Raw genomic sequence first — 19,275 nt, forward strand, 5'->3', positions numbered from 1 at the left:
TTCCCGAGTCTATTTCTTACTGTTGAACACTGACCTTAACTGAGATAAGTAAGGTCTGCAGTTGTTTAGATGTTGTTCTGGCTTCTTTGTGACCTCCTGGATGAGTTGTCAGTGCAGCCAGCTGCTCCTGGAAAGGTTCACTAATTCAATTCAGTTTTATTTAGAGAAACCCAAAACACAACAACAGTCACATCAAGGCACTTCATGTTGTAAGGTAAGACCATATAATATTACAGAGAAAACCCCAACAATCAGATGACCCCTTGTGAGCAACCACTTGGTGACAGTGGGAAGGAAAAGCTCAATTTTAACCACTGTTCCAAGTTGTATCCATTTATGGAAAATGGGTCCCTTTGTGGTTTGTTGGAGTCTCAAAGACATAGAGATGGCTTTGCCAGACTTTCAAGACTAATAGATGTCAGTGACTTTGTTTCTCAGCTGTTCCTGAGTTTCTTTAATTCATGGTATGTTGTGCTGTTTTTTGAGCTCTTTTAGCCTACTTCGCTTTGTCAGACAGGTTCTGTTTAAGTGATTCAACAGGCCTGGTATTAATCCGGCTTGGGTGTGGTTGGTGAAAATGAACTGAGCTTTACAAAAAATGTGGTTAAAGAAAGTTAGTTCATGATTTAACAAGGGGGCTAATTAATTTTTCACACGGGCGCAGGAATGTTTGGACAACCCTTAATAAATGAAATCATCATTTAAAAACAGCATTTTGTATTTACTGAGATTATCTTTGTCTAATATTAAAATGCATTTGATGATCTGCAACATTTCTGTGACTTTTTTTTTTTTTTTTAAATCAGCAAGGCGCAAATACTGTTCCACAGCACAGAATGATTATTTTCACCATCATGTTTCTGGCTCTAATATATTGTATTTGTTTACTTGGAAATCTGAAAAATGGGCACATTAATAAGGAAACAGTGAGTAGTTGAACATCATGCAAGAAAAGGAAAACATTTAGAGTTTTAGTATGATGTAAGACTAAACACATGCACCAGTCTCAGTCTTATTTAACTGGTTGCTGGGATTAAACTAAAACTAACATATATGTTGTCTTTTTAATATTTTCATTAAACAAACAGGCTCTAAATGATCTCTAAACTACTGCACTTTTATGTGCATTTATATTTTGCAGCGCCACGTGCTACTTGGAAACTTGGTTGTACTTCATTTATGATTATATTATATTTTAAATATAACCTGTAGCCAATAAGCAAATATTAAATAGGCATATGTAATACTGTGATTGGTTGAAAAGACAACCGAACACAATGCAAGATCACACATTAAATAGAAGCTTGATGTTTTGTTGGTGGTTCTCCTCGGTAGTCTTTAAAAAAAAGAAAGAAAAAAAAACAGTGACTGTTTATATCGAAATTTTGAGAATCTTAAAAACTCCCATGATGGTCTACTTTAAATCGTCTGGGGACTTTTTTTCCCTATGTCTGTCTCGCGTTTCTGAGTGGTCCAGCTCGAACGGTGATGCCACTTTAGCTGACTTCCCCCTCGCGACCAGACTTTCGGTAGTCCGTTCAGTAACTCCTGCATATGCGCAAAATGACGTCCGCAGTCACCAAAGCTATGATAGAGTCCTACGCGCTCATGATTATGGTCATGGGCACGTTTTTCGTCTATTTCTGCGGGATGGTTTGGGCTTTTTGCAACCCGAAACTGAGCGGAGCAGAAGAGGAGTGCGAGACTGGAGACCAAACAGCGGAACACGGAGATGGCTGCTGGGTTTCCGCCCCAGATCCTCCGGAGAGGTATTTCGAGAGCGCTTGTGCGCACCTGCCGGCACCTCCGTACACCGCCGAGAGGCTCACACGAAGTACCTATATCAACTTTTGGGAAGACACAGATAGTCTGCTGTCAGACTGCACTGCGTTTTGCCGTGAGGACCATGGGATTAACAACCAGATTGGAGAAAGTGGAGAAAATGCATAGTGGTGATCACATTTATCTCTGTGTATTTAGACTCCAAAACTGTGTTAGTAGGTTCTGATAATTTGTTAACTCTCTGAATAATAATTAGCGGAACAGGTAGTGCTTATTTGTATTGTTAAATCAAACTGTATGCTGTCAGAACATGCACCACACTCATCAGTTCCCACTTAAAATTCAGGCTTGCGGGTTGCTGTGACAGGTAGAGGTGTGTTATTTTTCTGACAGCCAGAGCACATAATCCTCCCAGGAGACCTGTGAGACGGGAATAAAATGTTTTCCATCCAGAACTGGGTGATATGCATCAAGGTGATCCTGCAGGATTTGGGGGATCACGGTGGGCTTTCCTTTTGTTCGTCCTTCAGTTTCTTCCTTACTTCTCTTTCTAGCTGCAGTAATTTCTCATACAAAGACTCCGATGTTTCCAAGTCAATGTCCATCTGTGAAGAGACACAGAAGAGATATGTGGAACTACATTATAGACTGTTTTGACTCAACATTAGTTTTTAATGTAAATTTTTACCCGCCGTACCTTACGGGGCTGTGTGTAGTTGTTCCCTAGCCCTGATGTTAAGCTGTGATACTTTGCATATGGGTCCAGTGATTCAGGCTTTTGCTTAAACAACCAAAACTGAAAAAAAGAACAGAACTGAGAACATGAATTTCTCCTGAACTGCGTGTTGGAAGTGTGAATTTCTGTTTTACTTACCAGAGCTTCAGCTCCATTATAAGGTGTCAATGTGAAAGTGTTTGTGAACATTCTTATCTGTGAGTTTGAAAGAAATACACATCTCAGATAGAGCCAAACACCCAACTATGCATTTGCAACAACTGTGTCACTCACAAGCCAGAAGATAGGCGTAAACAGTGTCCAGAGGAATGCTGGGAAGGAGGGCAGGATGTTGTAGGTCAGATTGGTCATCACAAAACCAGGACAAATCACAGATGAGTACAAACCCTAAAAAAATAACGAGTACCAGGGTCACTTTCATCAAAATATTTGGAGCTTAAAAAAAGAAATGCAATTTCTGGTTTGAGTCAATCATGGCATGTGAGGCACGTGAGCTGACCTGTTTATTGTAGTGTGTATTGAGTGCGAGGCTGAGCAGGTCAGAGGCATATTTGGAAGAGCTGTAAGGCTGAGTGCCTTTTTTATGTTGAATGTCTTCGAGACTAAAGGCCGAACGATGAGCATTACTAGAGGAGGTCCAGACCAGCTGGGAGGTCCGGCCTGCACGGCACAGCATTGACTCTAGCTCCCTGAGCTTTATCATTAAAAGCAGAACACAAAATTACAGAAAGATAAAATTAAAACTTGTTTCCAACAAAGAAGCTAAACTCAAGGTAACTGGGTGAACTGTGTGAGAACAGATGAGATTACTGTATCTGCATGTACGTAAACACATCTGTCTATTAAACTGGATGCTTATACAGCAAATCAGACATAACACTAAAACCAGCTGATATTATATAAGCAACCAAAATAACTTTAACAAAATAGTATGGACAGTGGAACCTAGGGTCCAGTGGGCTGTAGGGTCAGACCTCCATCGACTGCGTTTGTTCTGGTTATTGATCTTGAAGGCCTTGGACTCTGTTCTTTTAAGCATCCATGAGCAGTTATGTGCACGGTCCTACAGTGGCAGGCCAGTTCTGTTTTTGGTTGTTATTATTGTCTCTGTTTGGTCTACAAAAACATTTCTATGGGAGTAATGTGCCAAACTAACATCCACATAAATGCCAGCGCCGAATCAGCCTTATTCTCTTTGGCTGGCAGTGGTTTTAATGTTGTGGCTAATCTGTGTAGATTTTAAAGAAACTGAGTGAGCATTTTAAGAAGATTCCACCAAAATGTCTAAAACTAAGAGTGAACAGTTTTCTTAAGCGCACTGAAGACTGTTTACAATTCTTGAAAGAAGTCTAAACAAGAACTTTGAAAAGGTTACTTTGATGGGAGCCCGAATTTAGCCGCAAATGCAAAGTGAGCTGAATATTACCTGCTGTGACCTGATGGCTAGAATAGTACATGCTGTTAATTTTTAATGAGCATAGTTGCTAAGTGACAGACAGATCCAGTATCACCTGTATTTGTTTCACCAAGGACAACCAACCAACAATTAGTCTTCCTTCAGAAAACTATGACAAAGCACATCTCAGAAAATATTTCATGTGCAGATCAATCTAAAATATGAAGATTATTCAGACACCAAATTACAAAAGCGACTCACAAGAAGAAAGTGGCCAAAGAGATTTGTCATAAAAACTTCCTGGAGGCCATCAGGGGTAACACCATCCTGCTGCGTCAGAATCCCCTCTCCGGTGGCAAACATTGTGATGACATTTCTGCAATACAGGTTTATATAAATTTGAGGCAAAAGAAATGCAGCATGGGACACAGTTGAAGATGATGAAATATAAAGAAACTGTGATGCACTGTAGATAAAACTGAAGATTCAGGTACATCCAGAGCTACTAGTTTACCTGGAGAAGAGGCCTTTGAAAAAGGCATTTACATCAAACTGTGGATTTGGCATGATCCCTGCGTTCAGGTAAAGGTAGTCCAGCCGGTCGTACCTGCAGATAACAAACAATGGCTTTTTATAGCACCTAAAGAACTATCAGCATAACTGGTAATCAGTGATGATTTATCAAGTACAGATTTGATTTTTGTGTTTCTGAGTTCATCTTCCCACCTCTTTTTGACCTCCTGTGCAGCACTGATGACGGAGGAGATGCTGCTGGTGTCCATCTGCAGCAGGGCCACCTGGGCTTTGGGGTGAGAGGTGAGGAGAGCTGAACGAGCAGCTTCAGCCCTGCGCATGTTCCTGCAGGCCAGACAAAGCTGGAGACCCTCTGTATCCACTGAAAGGAGACGCTCACACAGTGCCAGGCCAATGCCACTGCAGGGAAATCCATACACTACATTACTATTACTACTAGTATTTACTACTATACTTTACTACAGTATTACTATTTAATACTGTGTATTCACAGGATTAAATTCACTGCAAAAATGACATTTAGTCAAACATTTTTGAAATATAGCTAGTAGTAAGTTCGCTGAACATATAAAGTTTCCTGATTTGAAGGTTATCATTTAAAAAACAAATACAGTGATTACCTATTGGCTCCTGTTACCAAAATCACTTTATTCATCCTGTTAACTTCAAACTCCCAGTAAAGAAAACTCTACATTTAAGGCAAAATGTTCTTTTAAGTCAATTGATCTGTGCAAAGTCCTAAGAATGATTTCCTGATCTGAAGTAACAGTTTTCGCCCCACCTCTGAGTTCTGATTGGATGCTGTAGCAGCACTTGGCCAATAAGATCCGCATGCTTGTCAGCTGATCATCTTTAGGGACAGCCCACTCAGACACAGCATGAAATATTCAGCTCTGTTCATGAATAAAACAAAAGCTCTCAAACAGGTACAATTCCCAGTTGAATTTTTATTTAATGAACAACTTTTGCTTACAGAAATATATAAAATATTCTCACTGAAACATTTGAGTACAAAGATGAAATGAATCTCAACATATTAGGACTCTTCATAGGGCTAAACATCTGCCTCCACTGAGCTGATGGAGAATGCCATGAAATGTTTTCTTTGTCTTGTGAGAAGATCTGCAAGCTTCACAAATGCGTCTTTAAACCAAATATCATATTTAATTTGTAGAATGTCTTTGCCCAGATAGGGATAAGTTGAAAGGGCAATGATCTGAGCTTCCTCTTGATTTACAAAGAGGGACAAAGACCTGCAAAAGCAAAGCCTGTAAACACAGTTAAATTGTCTGAAACTCTGGTGTGCAGGGTGACCTTCAAACAAAGAGAGAAAGTTGCTGTTAAGGAAAATAAAGCCGCACAGACTTGTGCCACATGGAAACAAATCGAAGAGGAAATAATACAGAAGAAAAAGCCGACTGCAGATAGCTAAACCTGTAGACGACTCATCAGATTTTTAGTTTTCATTTGCTTATATAAACTACAGTGAAAGCGTTCACTCATAGGCATCTTATGGTTCTTGTCAAACACACCATTTAGGATGAATACCTACATTTCATCTGCTTTTAAAAAGACTTATTTTCTCTGTCATTTGTTCAACATCCACAGCACTCTCAGTAACAGCTTTCCAATGACACTGACTGTAAACACATACTGTTGAACCAACGCAGCCTGGATTGCTGATAAGCATCTTCCAATATCTCATCGATTATCAATCACAATGGTATAGAGCTTAGTGTATGATCAACTCAACAGTTTGCAGCAGGATAAAAGATAACGTAGAAATCCAAAATGTAACCTAGAGAATTATCGCATTGAATCAAATACAATACTCCAAATAAAGAGCATATTAATGCACAAACAGAACCAACGGAACAAACACATATTAACATATAAATACTAATACAAAATATTGATATTTGAGATTTAGAATTATCTGTTGAAAATACAGAGTCATATACATTTTATGTTGAAACCACGTCAAGGAGGTGTAAAAGATGGTATTTCCTTGTTATTCTTGTCAATCTAAATGTGTGGCGATTAGATATGTGAGATAAGCTGAACTGTAACAGTGATGGTTTTTCTGGACTTTCCTCCTCTACATTCAAGCAGTCTTCCAAGAGAAAACACTAGAGAGTTCAGTTGCATTAGTTTTGTTGTCAATATGAAAATTGCTGTAACATAGGAAATTTAAACCAACATTAACAAATGCAATTAAAATATATTTTCAAAAGTGCCAAATGTCACTTGCTACATTAAATTAGGCTTCATCGACATGAGTCAGAGCCTTAGGTCATGTTCTTAAGCATGTTTGAAGAATAGCGTAGTATAAAACAGCACTGGTTTTTTGAGGAATATTTGTATGCCTATAAATCATCTTAGCCAACTTGTTTTTGCTAATAACTGACACACACTCACTCTTTTGGGTAGTACATAGTGCCCCCAACCCTGTTTCTCTACAGAGACAAGCTTAAACCTGGATAATGTCTGCTGTTATTGTCATATTTTCATTTACTTCCAGAGATGAGCAGACTGGGAATCACTGTCTTTAACACTGCGCTGGCTTAAGATTGTATTTCCAAGATGGCCCTGTGTATCTCCAGGAAGGAGGGCCGTTCTTTTGCGTTCCTCCTCCAGCAGCTCAGCATGATCTTGTAGAGCGAGTCCGGGCACAGCACAGGTTGAGGCAGGTAGATCTGCACAATATGGATTGAGATATTAACTCAGGGAATCAACAGAGTTTACTGTTTTTGCACTTTAGACTGTTTTGCTGTTTCCTTTAATTGAAAAATACAATTTATTAATTAACTTCCAGTTTGGGTTCAGAGCAAACACGTTCACCACAATGGCTGTAATAATGAAAGAAGTTTATGGGTAACAAGAAAAGCACTGTGGAGGTGTTTATTGACACTGGCAAATAAAAAAATTAAGCGAAATTTATTAAATAAGAAAGAATCATATCAAACTAGTATTAAACACTTTCAGCTGTGATATTTAGACTATAAATTAGTGGCTCCATTAGTGTAATGGTTGACACATTTGTCTAACATGTAGCTCCTTGGTGTGAACTCAGGAGGAGACACAAATCCACAGAAGGATTGTGTCAGGAGGCATCTGGTGTAAAAATATGCCAAATCGAATATATGGATCTATTTGCTGTAGCCACCTTTCGTGAATAAGAGAGCACAGCATTTTGTTGGAAGGCTCATTAAAACAATGTGGAAAGAAATGTCTGAACCCAAACCGAATATATCTAATATCAAAACTAGCACACCTACATCATCATTCCCTATTATCTCCATACATGACCTACTGTGTGAAGGTATGGGTATTTAGTATTTGGTGTTTGTTTGGTGAAATCTATAGAAAAATGTCTTTTCCTTTAGAATAGGATAAAACTTCAGCTAACACATTTTCATTCATTCATTTGTGTTCTTCCCATTTTAATTAAATTCTTTGTTGTAAAACAGTTTTTTAAATTGTTTTACAACAAGTGATGTTTATTTTTTGTTCAAAAATGGTGATAATAACTAAATTTTTCTTATAAAAAAGGGGGAAAAAAAGATGACAAAATGCTTCTGTCAGCCCTCACCTGTCGTTTCTGGTCCCTGAAAAACTCTCCCGTGTTTTCTATCACCTGCTCATCAGTGAGCTGAGAGTAGGGCTGTTCCTTGCAGAAGTTTAGTATCTCCCACAGGGTCACCCCGAAGGCCCATACGTCGCTGGCTGTGGTGAACTTCCCCTGCAAAGCAGAAGATTGCAAGCATTTTTTTTTTCTACTTTGTAATAATCACTGCTGAAAAGCAGATGGGTAATTTTTAGTGTGAACAAACAACAGCATTTATGAGGGATAATGTTTACTAATCAATAATTGACTTGAAAGCTATCTGCTATCTGTTAAATACTTGTTTTACAAGTAGAAAAATAAATAGAGCAATAGATAGATAAGCAGACAGATGAGGTGTTGGTGGCGCAAATCACATGATTGTGGTTTCAGCTGAAATTAGCAACACTGATGAGTAACAATCATAATAAAATACTAAATAAAAATACTAAAATGTTTTTTGTTTCAGTGTCAGTAGAAAAATAATACAGTTTATCATTACTATAAAATATTTTTATTACATAAAGTAATGTCATAAACATAACTGACAATCTATGGTATATGAATTATCATGTAATTGTTTTCTTTTATACTAAATTAACTATTTACTAAAGTTTAATTAGATATGAATTTACAATTTATCAGTAACAGTTGAATAAAGTGATGTTTTTGCAGGAAGTCCTCACCAGCAGGATGCTTTCCCATGACATCCAGCGTATAGGCAGCACTGCCCGGCCCTGGATGCGATAGTAGTCCCCACTGTACAGGTTTCTGCTCATGCCAAAGTCAGCTATCTTTATTGTGTACTTTTTGCCCACCAGACAGTTTCGTGTGGCCAAGTCTCGATGAACAAAGTTAAGTGAGGATAGATATTTCATCCCCGAGGCTATCTGAGTGGCCATGTAGCAGAGATTAGTGAAGCTGGGGAGGAGAGAGAATAAATATTCAAATAATTTGCTTGAAAATCATGTTTACATGTGTTTGCATATATTAGCCCCCTTCCTACCTCACAGTAGGTGCATTGCTAAGCAGAGCAAGATGTCCCTCTGGTTCGTGGCGGGACAAGAACTGGTTGAGATCTCCGTTCTCCATGTACTCTGTGATCATGCAGAAAGGGTCGCTGTGGATGCACACAGCTAGGAGGCGAATGATGTTGGGATCCTTCAAACGTGACATGATCTTTATTTCTTTAAGGAAGTCATTCCTTCCAATGGAAAACAATTTGCAAGTTAAAAGTGAGAAAAATAAAAACTTCACATGTATGCTTGCAATTTCATTTCATTTAAAGGGTACAAGAAGCAGCGGCACACCTGGCATTTTTATTGGCATCTGAACGGAGCATCTTCACAGCCACCAAGACGGGCTCGTCTTCTGTGATGTCAAACAAAAACTCTTTATTCATAAACTCCTGCATTCCTTCTGCCTCACACAGGTGCACCTAGCAGAGAAAGAGGGAGCGGGGAGAGTGAGATTCAAAACATGACTTGTGTTTTATCTTATGCAAAGCTGTAACCAAAGCTGTAACCTGCACCTCTCCAAACTGGCCTTCTCCAAGCTTCTCTTTAAATGTGAGCAGTTTTCGTGGGAACTCCTCCACAGCAACATCCTTCCCTGACAACAGGTCCATAGTTACTGCAGGGATGGCATAGGTGTTGCTTCCAGTTACACCTTGTAGGTTTACAACATCTGCCTCTGCATAGTGAGGGACGCCGTCTTGGACTGCAAAAGAGGCAGTGGATTTAGAAGCAGAAGTGCTGGTCGAACCTGAAATGCAACACGAGACGTGGTAACTATAAATAAGTGCAAATGAATATAAATACATTTGAATTTGTAAGTACCCGAGTTTGCCTGCTTACTGGGCTCTTCTGTTCTCTGTGAAAACTCCGGCAGCTTACTTATGAGGCGCGAAGGTTCCTGGTAGTCTGGACCAAGAGGAAAGATGTGCTCATAGGTGGAATTAGACTCCTGTGCATTGGTTGTATTCGATTGGTTGTGGGTGTGGTAGCCCAGTGTTTCACTCTGTATTGACAAACTAGTAGTTAGTTCGTCATCCAGCATCTGACGAGAGGCCTGAAATAAAAGATATGGAGGTGAAGAAACAGAACCGACTGCTTCTCAAAAGAAAGCTTAAGCTGAAATGCACAAACCGTGAGCTCACCTTCTCCAGCATCTTCTGCCACACCTGCCTCCACAGCATAATCACAATAATGGCTACAAGGATAAAGATGATGGCCACTAAACAGCCAATCAGAATGCGGGTGTTGCTGTCATCTATTTTGTGTGTGGGGTCATCTTCTGCAGTGAAACAGAGAGAGAGGCAAGAGTTGAAGATTTTGAAGGGAGTGTGCTCTTGCAGACCAGCCCAAGCCTTTCACCCTATGACAGCTGGACGGACCTGCTTTTGAGGGTTAGTTAACATTAATTTGGTAAAAATGTCCATTTATGACACTGCATATCTAAAACCTGCTTAAATCAGTTTGTAAAATGCAAATGAAACATGGAAGTAAACAAATAATATTAAATCTCAATTGCTCTTTATTGAGTGGAATAAGAAAACAGCAAAGAGACATCAATAAGTTAAACCCTTGATAGTTTGCATGCTGTGTTGGTGCATTCATTATCATTGCCAAATGCTCAGACCAATGTTGTTGGGTGTTGCCACAGATTTTGTAACTGATAGGTGTATTATTAGTGTAAGTGAGGTGAGTATTGCACTAACCTGGTGGTGTGTTAGGTGTTTGCTCGGGTGGAGCCAGCGTTGTGTTGTACATGGCTGTGTCTGAAAGGGCAGATAGCACAGAGTTGATCAGAAATTAGCCGAGCTTGTCAACTTTTTATTAAAGCATAGTGAGAAAAAAAGTAGTATTTAGTATTTTTTCAGCAATTCCAGACTGGCAAAGAGAGGAAGTGGTGCCCTCAAGCACCTGGTGCTATTTGCAGAAGTCAAACGAGGGCAGCCAATCAGAAGAAGGCAGGCTTTTATGAGGCAGAAGTGAAAGCTAGTTGTTTCAGACAGTGGATTGAAGAAAGGGCTGCACAAAAGCCCACTATAAAATCCCAGTATGGGATAAGTATTTTTTTTAACCATCCGAAGGTACTTTAATCAATAAAAACACAGAGCTTGAAATGAGCATGATCCACTTTACAATGTAAACCTATTCTAAATACATAACAGACTAGCAGAGAGCATCACACAGCTCTCCAATGTGTACCTGACTGGAAGGTGATCTCGCTGAACAGCATCCAAGCATCAGCAAAATAGAACTGGCACTTGATGGCACTGGCCATGTGATTAGCCAGGTTGACGATGACGAAGCGGGCAGTCGGATTCTTCTCATCCCCCGCTGGGCTGAAGGAGAGCGGCGTGGCCTCCCAGTCGGAGTCAGAGCGGAAGTAACAAACCACCTGACGGAAGGCCTTGGCGCGGCTCGAGAACATGTTGTTGCAGTGGACCTGAGCAGGAAAAACCACCCGGTGAGATGTTTGGAGCTGAGCAGTTATGGAGAATTTCAGCTTTTCTGATCATGAACCTCACCTTCATCGTGGTAAAGTTTCGTATGCGGTCAAACTCAAACATTATTTCTACAAATCCACTCGGGAAGCTCTCATTGTTCCAGCCCACGTAGTCATATCCTGGCCATCCATTGCGTTCATGACTTACTGTAAAATCGTCCAGGCCACACACTCCATCAGTCAGCTGGCCCAAGCCTTCTGTCATACTGAGAAACAGAGAGGCAGAGCATGCTTAATGCTCCGATCTTAAATTCTATGGAGCCTCATACTGAAGAATAACTATTACTACAACTGGTTACTAAAAACAGAAGTTGAATAAACGTCTTTTCACTGCATTTAGCTGATAGATTAAAACATTTGGGGAAGAGGTCAGAGTGTGACATGTGGTGTGACTAAGTGGAAGAAATTCCACTTGAACAAAAGATATTTGTGTTTGGGTTGTAACTAAGGACATCACTATATTTAATTTAAATAAATTATAAACAATACAATAATTAATCTTGAGTTTAAATTATCATGTTTTAATTTGCCAAAAAGCTAAAGGCATTGTTTTGAAGAGAGAACCGTTATGCACTGGATAATAAAAATCATATCACAATATAAATCTGAAAGGCAAAAAAAAAAAACTTTGGAAAGGTTAACCAGCCCCAGTAGGAACATTTTTCATATGTTGATCCAGCACTAGGTGGCAGCATTGCATAAATCATTTTCTATCTTTGGCTTTTGGCGTTGATATTGTAATATGGTCCATTTTCTTTTCCCTCTGCCCTTTTTCCTTGACAGAGAAAAGAAGTTTTGTGTCATGGAGGAGATTATTCACCCTACCATAACCCAAACATGAATGTCAACAAAATACTCAGATTGATTCAATCTGGTTTTGTAACTGTGTGAGCGGGCTTGACTCAATTATTCCCATGAGGTATTGCCTAACAGTAAACCACCATGGCCCACTCACCACTGTCTGTCTCTGCTGTCACCATAGAAACTGGACAACAACATGGCAAAGGGGGGGATTGTAAGAGGAAGGATGTAAAGTGAGAGGGTGGTGTGTGATGGAGGAAAATGACAAAAAAAAACCCCAATACATTAAACACTCACACACCTGTAGGTGATCGCTCCATCATACACAGAGTCATTGAGATAAACAGGATAAGCGGGCAAATTCATCTGTTCTCCCACTGGAGCGTTGTATGAAACAAGGCCGTCTGCAAAGCAAAGAAAAATTATCCTTTTCTTTCTGTTTTTTTAAAGTGAATCAGTCTGCTCAATCCCATGGACTTTTATGAGATCCATCATTCATGTCATGCAGAAAGCCTTTGTTTAAAACCACAAAGTTTGTTTTACATTGTAGTTCAGATTTTTACCAAAATGTCAAGCGTCACAAGAGACGGGTGGAATTTTCCACTTTGGTAGCAGTAATAGTCCTCGATGAAGAGGCAGAACAAGGAAACAAAGAATATAAATGTGATGTTTAGGAGCAGTATGGGAGAAACGGGACTGTTTTGCCAGTGCTGAGAAAAGAAGGACTTAAAGGACGCACAAAGAATGAACAAAACTGACTGAATGGCACTTTTACTTTTTTTACTTTAAGTCACCCCCTTAAAGCTTCTAACAAGCTGGATGTAAAGTGACTTTTAAAAAGCTGTTGCTTGCTTGTTTTCTTTGTCTTCCTCATGCGAGCAATACAATTTGCTAACATGACCAATAAAGTCTGCCTCACAAACATTTCACTACTTCATATTCAAAACCTATTCAGCCATGCAGTATTATTTCATGCAGTAAAATCTGGAAATGTTTCAACAAAGGCACCTTTTTCATGGGACTGTGTAAAAAATATGGTAAAATTCATCAAAGGTTTATGCAATATTATAGTTCAATGTATTTAATCAAAACTGAAAGTGCATTTGAAGAAGTAATTTTATTAATTAACCAGCTTTTTATTGATGAATTAGCTATGCACATGAATTTTAAACAAGGATGTGTTCACATGAGCATAAGAAGCATGCAGGGTCTCAAAATAATACATCATGGCATTTGTGCCAGTTTTAAAGTTGGTTTTGGGCACTGATTTTTGCCTAATATTTAAGGGAGCAGGGACAGAGAAAAAGTACACGTTGGCTCTTTTTTCATTGATTAATAAAAAAGTTACCACGTAAAGGGACTAAAGTGCCTATAAAGTGGATGTTTAATATTTTCCTTGCCGCATAGTCATTATGGGCACCAGTGTTTTTCAAACACTGCCCTGCCTGCCATTAAAAGGCGACAGATCCTCAGCTGATCCTCTCTATCTTTATGGGCTCAAAGGTGAGAAGGATTTGTTGCTTCAGCTCAGCTGCTGAATTGCCTTTACAGTTCTTTGCACATTATTCATTACATTTCCCATTTTTCCTTCTGCACGGTTTTCCCTTCCACCTGATCCACCACTTACCCAGCCATTCACAGCCATAGAGCTCCACTCGCATGCAGACATTCATGGAGTGGTCTGTGACGGGCATGAAGCGGACATAGCGAGCAATAATGGGCGGTTCGAGGTCCTTGAGGACAATGTCATAGGCGTTTCTGTTTCCCTCAATCACCTGGAGGTCAAACAAACGCGCAGTTATGGCAGACACTAATGACTGAGAGTCACAGAGTTTACAGATAGCAAAGCCATAAAATTAATAATCAGTTTATCGCATTATCTAGCATCTCTTTAAACGCAGTCATAATAGGTCAAAGTAATGAGAGGCACTAAAAGGGTAAAATCAGTAGAGCGTTATCATTTGCTATAAAGGTCCAAATAGATATGACTGCCAAAGCAGAAAAAAATATAGTTTCACCTGATTTACTGCAGAGGACAAACTCTAGGGTGCATTTACCTGCTTGCCCTGTCTGTTTCTCCACGAGATCCAGCGACTGCCATCACGACTGTACTTGATCTTGTACATCTGAGCGAACTCATTACCCATGCCTCCTGCATGACGACCTTGGGTGCCCACGAGCGTGATAAAGTGGAGGGAGCGCAGGTCAATCTGGAGGAACTCCTTCAGGTTGTCTGGCTCCACTGTTTTCTCCGGACACCACGCGCCATCACCCTCCTCAAAGTCCAACCTGGAGAAATAAATGGGGGGAGAGAGAAGGACAAATAATAGTAGAGGTGCACATTAGAATTACAGCGGGAAAGGGAGCAACAGAGCAGAAAAGTTAGGACGTGACAGAGAAGAAAAAGGTGAGAGGAAAGTAAAAGTGAGTTCAGTGTTGGATTTCAGTTCCTGCAGCCTGCTATGAAAACACTTTGGTGAAAGGCTGCGTCGTAAATTCATCTTAAAGTGTTAATTTCGGGCAGGGGCCTGGCACAGGAAAGACGGCGCTGGGCAAGACTGAAACTACAGCCAGGATGGATGGGGAAAGTATATTACATCATTATCCTGATACTTACTGAAGGCCACCCAAGTTCTAGAGCAGACACACACAGAGACACACAATCATGCGGCTGTAGGTTAGAACTGATACCCCAGTCTGTGGTTAACTGCAAATAAACAGGCACAGGCACCTTGCAGGATAAACCACCCACACATATACACACACACTCAGTCATTATCAGGGTACACATGCCATGAAACACGTGTGTGAGAGTTTGTAGAGAGATACCGACCTGCCGTATCTTGCAGCTGTGGATTCAGACCACTGACTAGAAGCAGAAATGTCCTCATCCTGTATCTGTCCTCCTGACATCCCCAGAGGATACCGGCACACACCTGAAACACCACAACATCCATCACAAATCACAAATATGCAAGCAGACAGACAAAGCAGCCTGATGTTTTCTCAGCCATAAATACCACCGAGCCAGTGGGGTGCATGTGGCGGGGGATGGGGGTTGCTGATTACAAGTACTGCTGTCTATGAGAAGCTTTTTCTCTTTACTAGCACTTGTGAAAGCAGTAATTCTCTTTAAACTTGCTGTGAGTCCACTTTTGATTATGCAATTATGAAGAGGCCAGAATTGCACAGTAGCCTTTTGGTAACGACGCAAGCAGGAAAATATGATTTTTCTGTTAGTTGCCTTTTTTTCAGCCTATTAAAAATTCTGATGAGAGAAAAATGGCATCCAGATTGGTTAGTATTACACAGCTTGCAGAAAGTAACTTAGTACACATACTCAGCTACTTTAGTCAGGAAAGGTTTGAACGTTTGTAATTGTGTTTATCTACTCTGAAATTGTGTATTTTTAACACCATTAAAGTTGCTCTGTGTCTTTAGCTACAATTTCTTTTGTCATCGGTTTTGAGTTTTTTTGAGCTCATGTTTTCTTTTGTTTTGAGCATGATTCATATTTTGTTTGGGTTTTGTTCTTCATTTTTGTTTAAATTTAGCTTGTCATTATTCTTTCTGTTTTATTTATTATACCTTCCTGGTGGTCCTACTTTACATTTAGCCTGTCATTTGAGTCTTGCTTTTTAGTGTGTCTTTTTGATTGGGGTTTTTTGTGTGTGTGTGTAGGTTCTAGCTAGCACTTAGCTTTCTATTCATTAAGGTATGTTTTTTAATTATCTTGTGCTTAGAAGCCTTGTTTATTTTCTGATGTATGGGCTCTTTATGGTCTATTTTCTACTTTTGCTGTTTAAGACTGAGGTCTGTTTGCGTTCCTTTATTTGTTGAGTCTTTGTTACTGATGATTTTGGTGGCATTTATTTTTAAATTAATGCCACCTCTATGCCCCTTCTCTGTCCCTCCATCACTCTGTGTTTGCCCTTTGTCTTTCAGTGTTCCTGTTTTCCTTGTCGTCTCCTGTGTCAAGTTAGATTTTTTCTCGTTTAGTCTTTATTTCCAATTTTATTTTGGTCGATGTTTAGCCTTCTGTATTTTGTCTGGTTTTACTACACCTGCCCATTGTCTTGATTGTTTTCAGCTTTGTTTAGTTCCCCAACTGTTTTCTCTTCCCTCATTACCTCTTCTGTATATATGTATATATTGTCTCAGCCTTCCTTTGTCACATTGTATATTTAGCTGTATATTCTCTGAGCTTGGTTTTCTGTATATTTGAAGTCCCTGGATTTACTCTTTCTGAGTAATTGGGTATGGACTATCAGCATTAAATGTCCTCTTTGTGTTTGCCTTCCGTGTTCCCGTGTCTCGCTGCCTATGTTCAAAATTAATCCATATTCCACATGTGTGACTTAGCAGAATGACATTTTAAAGAATGACAACATCAGATATAAAGCATAATGATACATATATAAAGAAGCTGCCTACATATTGATGCATTAATGAAAGAAAATACTAAAACACTAACACAGACAATTGTGTTTTCATAGTGGAGTAATATTTGACTATATTACTTGGCTAATCCTAACTCAGATGTGAGTGGTTTTCCCAGTATGAAGATGTCCCCATCCAGTGGGTGCGAGGGTGTCACTGAACAGTTTGATATGTGCACAATGTAAATCACACTCTCTGGCCTTTCCAGTAATCGTTGCCTAACCAAACTGAACACCCACAGGAGACTGTGGACCAGTGACAGTGCTTTCCACCACCAAAAGCAGTGTCATGACAGAAAAATGGAAAAATGTTTTTCCAAGCTTCCAGTAGAGCCACCCACCACCTTGGTAAGACACTCTTTATTGGGTTGTTTTCTCTTTGTTTGTTACCCATTTTTATCAGCCCTCTAAAAAAAAATGGTTAGCTTTAAAAACACTAATACATTTAGCTCAACCTCAATATATCCTCTTGTTTAAAAGATGAAGAGTTTTTCAGCCCAGCTATTTTTAAATTCTTGGAATTTAGTAGAGGTTCCTTGTAGTTAGAATAATCCTCATTTAGAATAATCCCCATGATGGTCTTTGCTATAGCCGCTCAGTTCACCCACTGATTGGCCGCCCCTCACAAACAGAAGGTTAGAACAGCAGGTTTATGGCACTTCTGTGCTCACAGCCAGAGCTGTGTGTCTGAAATAATCATTTTAAGGACATCCACTCTCATTGAGCAGAAATCCATTTAAAACACTGATTTGGAGCTAAATTTACTCAGTGTAGAGTATGTGCTTTTGTACATAAGCTTACTAATAATATATATGATCAAAATAAGAGAAACTATAATAGGTCCACTTTAAAGAGACTCTGTGCTATGCTAAGCTAAACATCTCTTGGCCATGGTTTTACAAACAGCAGTAAATATTGTATCAATCTTCTAATCTAACTCTTTCCACCTCTATTAAACCTGCAGTCACACCAACATATCATCACAGTATTTTTTAACTTGATAAGAGCACCACTTCTACTTAAGTGTTTCTTTTTAAGCAGGAATTTTCTAGGAGACTGTCCACCTCATGTACTTAAATCAGTTATCACACTGTTAAGCACACTTCTCCCCTAACTCTCCCCAGACCCTCCGCAGTGCTGGACGGTGATGAAAATTCAAACTCGTACTCAAACATTCACCAGACAGAAATATTTCATTCCCAGCTTCTGTCAAGAAACCTGAAAAACATGATGGATAGTGCTGGACGAAGGGGTGGGGTAGTGCTGTGGGAGGACTGCACACATATGCATGCACATACACACACGACTGCACACTCTGTGCCCTCAAATTGTGGTTCCTTATTGAAATAATAAGCTGTATCCATTCGGTGTTTCTGCCAGTGCAAACAGCACTGGTAACAAGCACATGAGGATTGAGTTATTCTATGCATGTGTATGAGTGTGTGTGTGTGTGTGTGTGTGTATGTGTGTCTATGGTCAGAGTGACTGGTGCCCCCACTGTGCGGTCAATAAAACCATTATGCCCATCGTTTCCTACATGGCCCTCCACCCCCTCAAGCTCCTTTTTTCCTGTCTCCCCTGTGTCCCATCCTGTGTGGTCCCTCCTCTCTCTCCTCTGACCATCTGAGTGGTTAAAAGAGATTAAAGTTAACAGCATGATTTACAAAATCTTCATCTCATTAAGACTCAGTGGGCTAGAGGCTAACTGAGCATGATCCAGCCAACATGGCATCTATTAACTTTTATACGCCTCTGAATGAATTAAGCGATTTATGGGTGTTTTCAGAGGCCAAAAAAAGGGGCACTTCACAGGTTGGGAGAGATACTATGTTTGGCTCCTAGACTGATTCCACCTAATAGGATATGACCACCATGCAACCTGTTTTGAACCATGTATGAAAGAGCCTTTGAAAAATTTGATTTCTGCATATGTGATAGCATCAGGTCGCAGCCTTTAGCTAGGTTGGAGGTGGAAGTTAAAGGGAGTCTGATCAAGTTCGCCTGGCCCCTTGTTTCACAAAAAAACCCTTTGAGAAGATGCCAGCAAGAGCTTGAGGTCCAAGGCCTCCTGTGTCCTCCTCTTGCTCTTTCTGTCTCCCTGTTATTCTTTCTTCCTCTGTTCCTAATCTCTTCCAAATATTTGCTTAATAGTCAAGATGGGGAGACGCCTTAAGTTTTGGAAGTTGGAGTGATGATCAGATATGCAGTCCGTGCAATCGCACATCAGATACACAAAAGAGCAAGAGTAGATGAAACCACAAACACGCATGAAAGCTTCTTTTTGGCAGTGACATGGTGACAACTTGAAGGAAGCACAAACAAAAACTCTTCCAGATGTCTACATTTACCTCCTCTGACCTCCTCTCATCTTGTCCTCACTAACCTTTCCTGCCCTCCTCACTCCATCCTGCATCATTTATCCCCTACTGTTTATATCCCTCCCCTCCTACAATTTCTCTCCATGCACCAG

The 19,275-nt window shown here is 40.0% G+C and overlaps 2 protein-coding genes across 2 annotated transcripts in view; both read right to left on the reverse strand.

The window, feature by feature from the left end:
* Positions 1-1,343: 1,343 nt before the first annotated feature.
* On the reverse strand, positions 1,344-5,211 carry hsd17b7 (hydroxysteroid (17-beta) dehydrogenase 7). Its single transcript, XM_003439701.5, has 9 exons — positions 5,069-5,211; positions 4,641-4,847; positions 4,429-4,521; positions 4,176-4,290; positions 3,018-3,212; positions 2,792-2,905; positions 2,657-2,713; positions 2,480-2,578; positions 1,344-2,387 (listed from the first exon to the last, which is right to left on the reverse strand). Exons 1-9 carry the CDS (start codon positions 5,101-5,103, stop codon positions 2,280-2,282), a joined length of 1,023 nt encoding a protein of 340 aa, XP_003439749.1. The 5' UTR covers positions 5,104-5,211; the 3' UTR covers positions 1,344-2,279.
* A 169-nt stretch (positions 5,212-5,380) lies between these two features.
* ddr2a (discoidin domain receptor tyrosine kinase 2a) overlaps positions 5,381-19,275 on the reverse strand; it is a 34,715-nt gene continuing 20,820 nt past the window's right edge. Inside the window, exons 4-18 of the mRNA XM_019351779.2 lie at positions 15,200-15,302; positions 14,424-14,655; positions 13,994-14,141; positions 12,668-12,770; positions 11,588-11,771; positions 11,265-11,505; positions 10,772-10,831; positions 10,211-10,347; positions 9,891-10,122; positions 9,584-9,816; positions 9,363-9,490; positions 9,059-9,256; positions 8,739-8,973; positions 8,041-8,190; positions 5,381-7,144 (exon numbers count right to left, since the gene is read on the reverse strand). Of these exons, the coding sequence (XP_019207324.1) occupies positions 7,013-7,144; positions 8,041-8,190; positions 8,739-8,973; positions 9,059-9,256; positions 9,363-9,490; positions 9,584-9,816; positions 9,891-10,122; positions 10,211-10,347; positions 10,772-10,831; positions 11,265-11,505; positions 11,588-11,771; positions 12,668-12,770; positions 13,994-14,141; positions 14,424-14,655; positions 15,200-15,302 (2,516 nt within the window). The 3' untranslated portion in view covers positions 5,381-7,012. The remainder of the gene's footprint in view (positions 7,145-8,040; positions 8,191-8,738; positions 8,974-9,058; positions 9,257-9,362; positions 9,491-9,583; positions 9,817-9,890; positions 10,123-10,210; positions 10,348-10,771; positions 10,832-11,264; positions 11,506-11,587; positions 11,772-12,667; positions 12,771-13,993; positions 14,142-14,423; positions 14,656-15,199; positions 15,303-19,275) is intronic.

The sequence above is a fragment of the Oreochromis niloticus genome, linkage group LG23 (genome assembly GCF_001858045.2).
Source record: "Oreochromis niloticus isolate F11D_XX linkage group LG23, O_niloticus_UMD_NMBU, whole genome shotgun sequence".
NCBI classification, from domain to species: Eukaryota; Metazoa; Chordata; class Actinopteri; order Cichliformes; family Cichlidae; genus Oreochromis; species Oreochromis niloticus.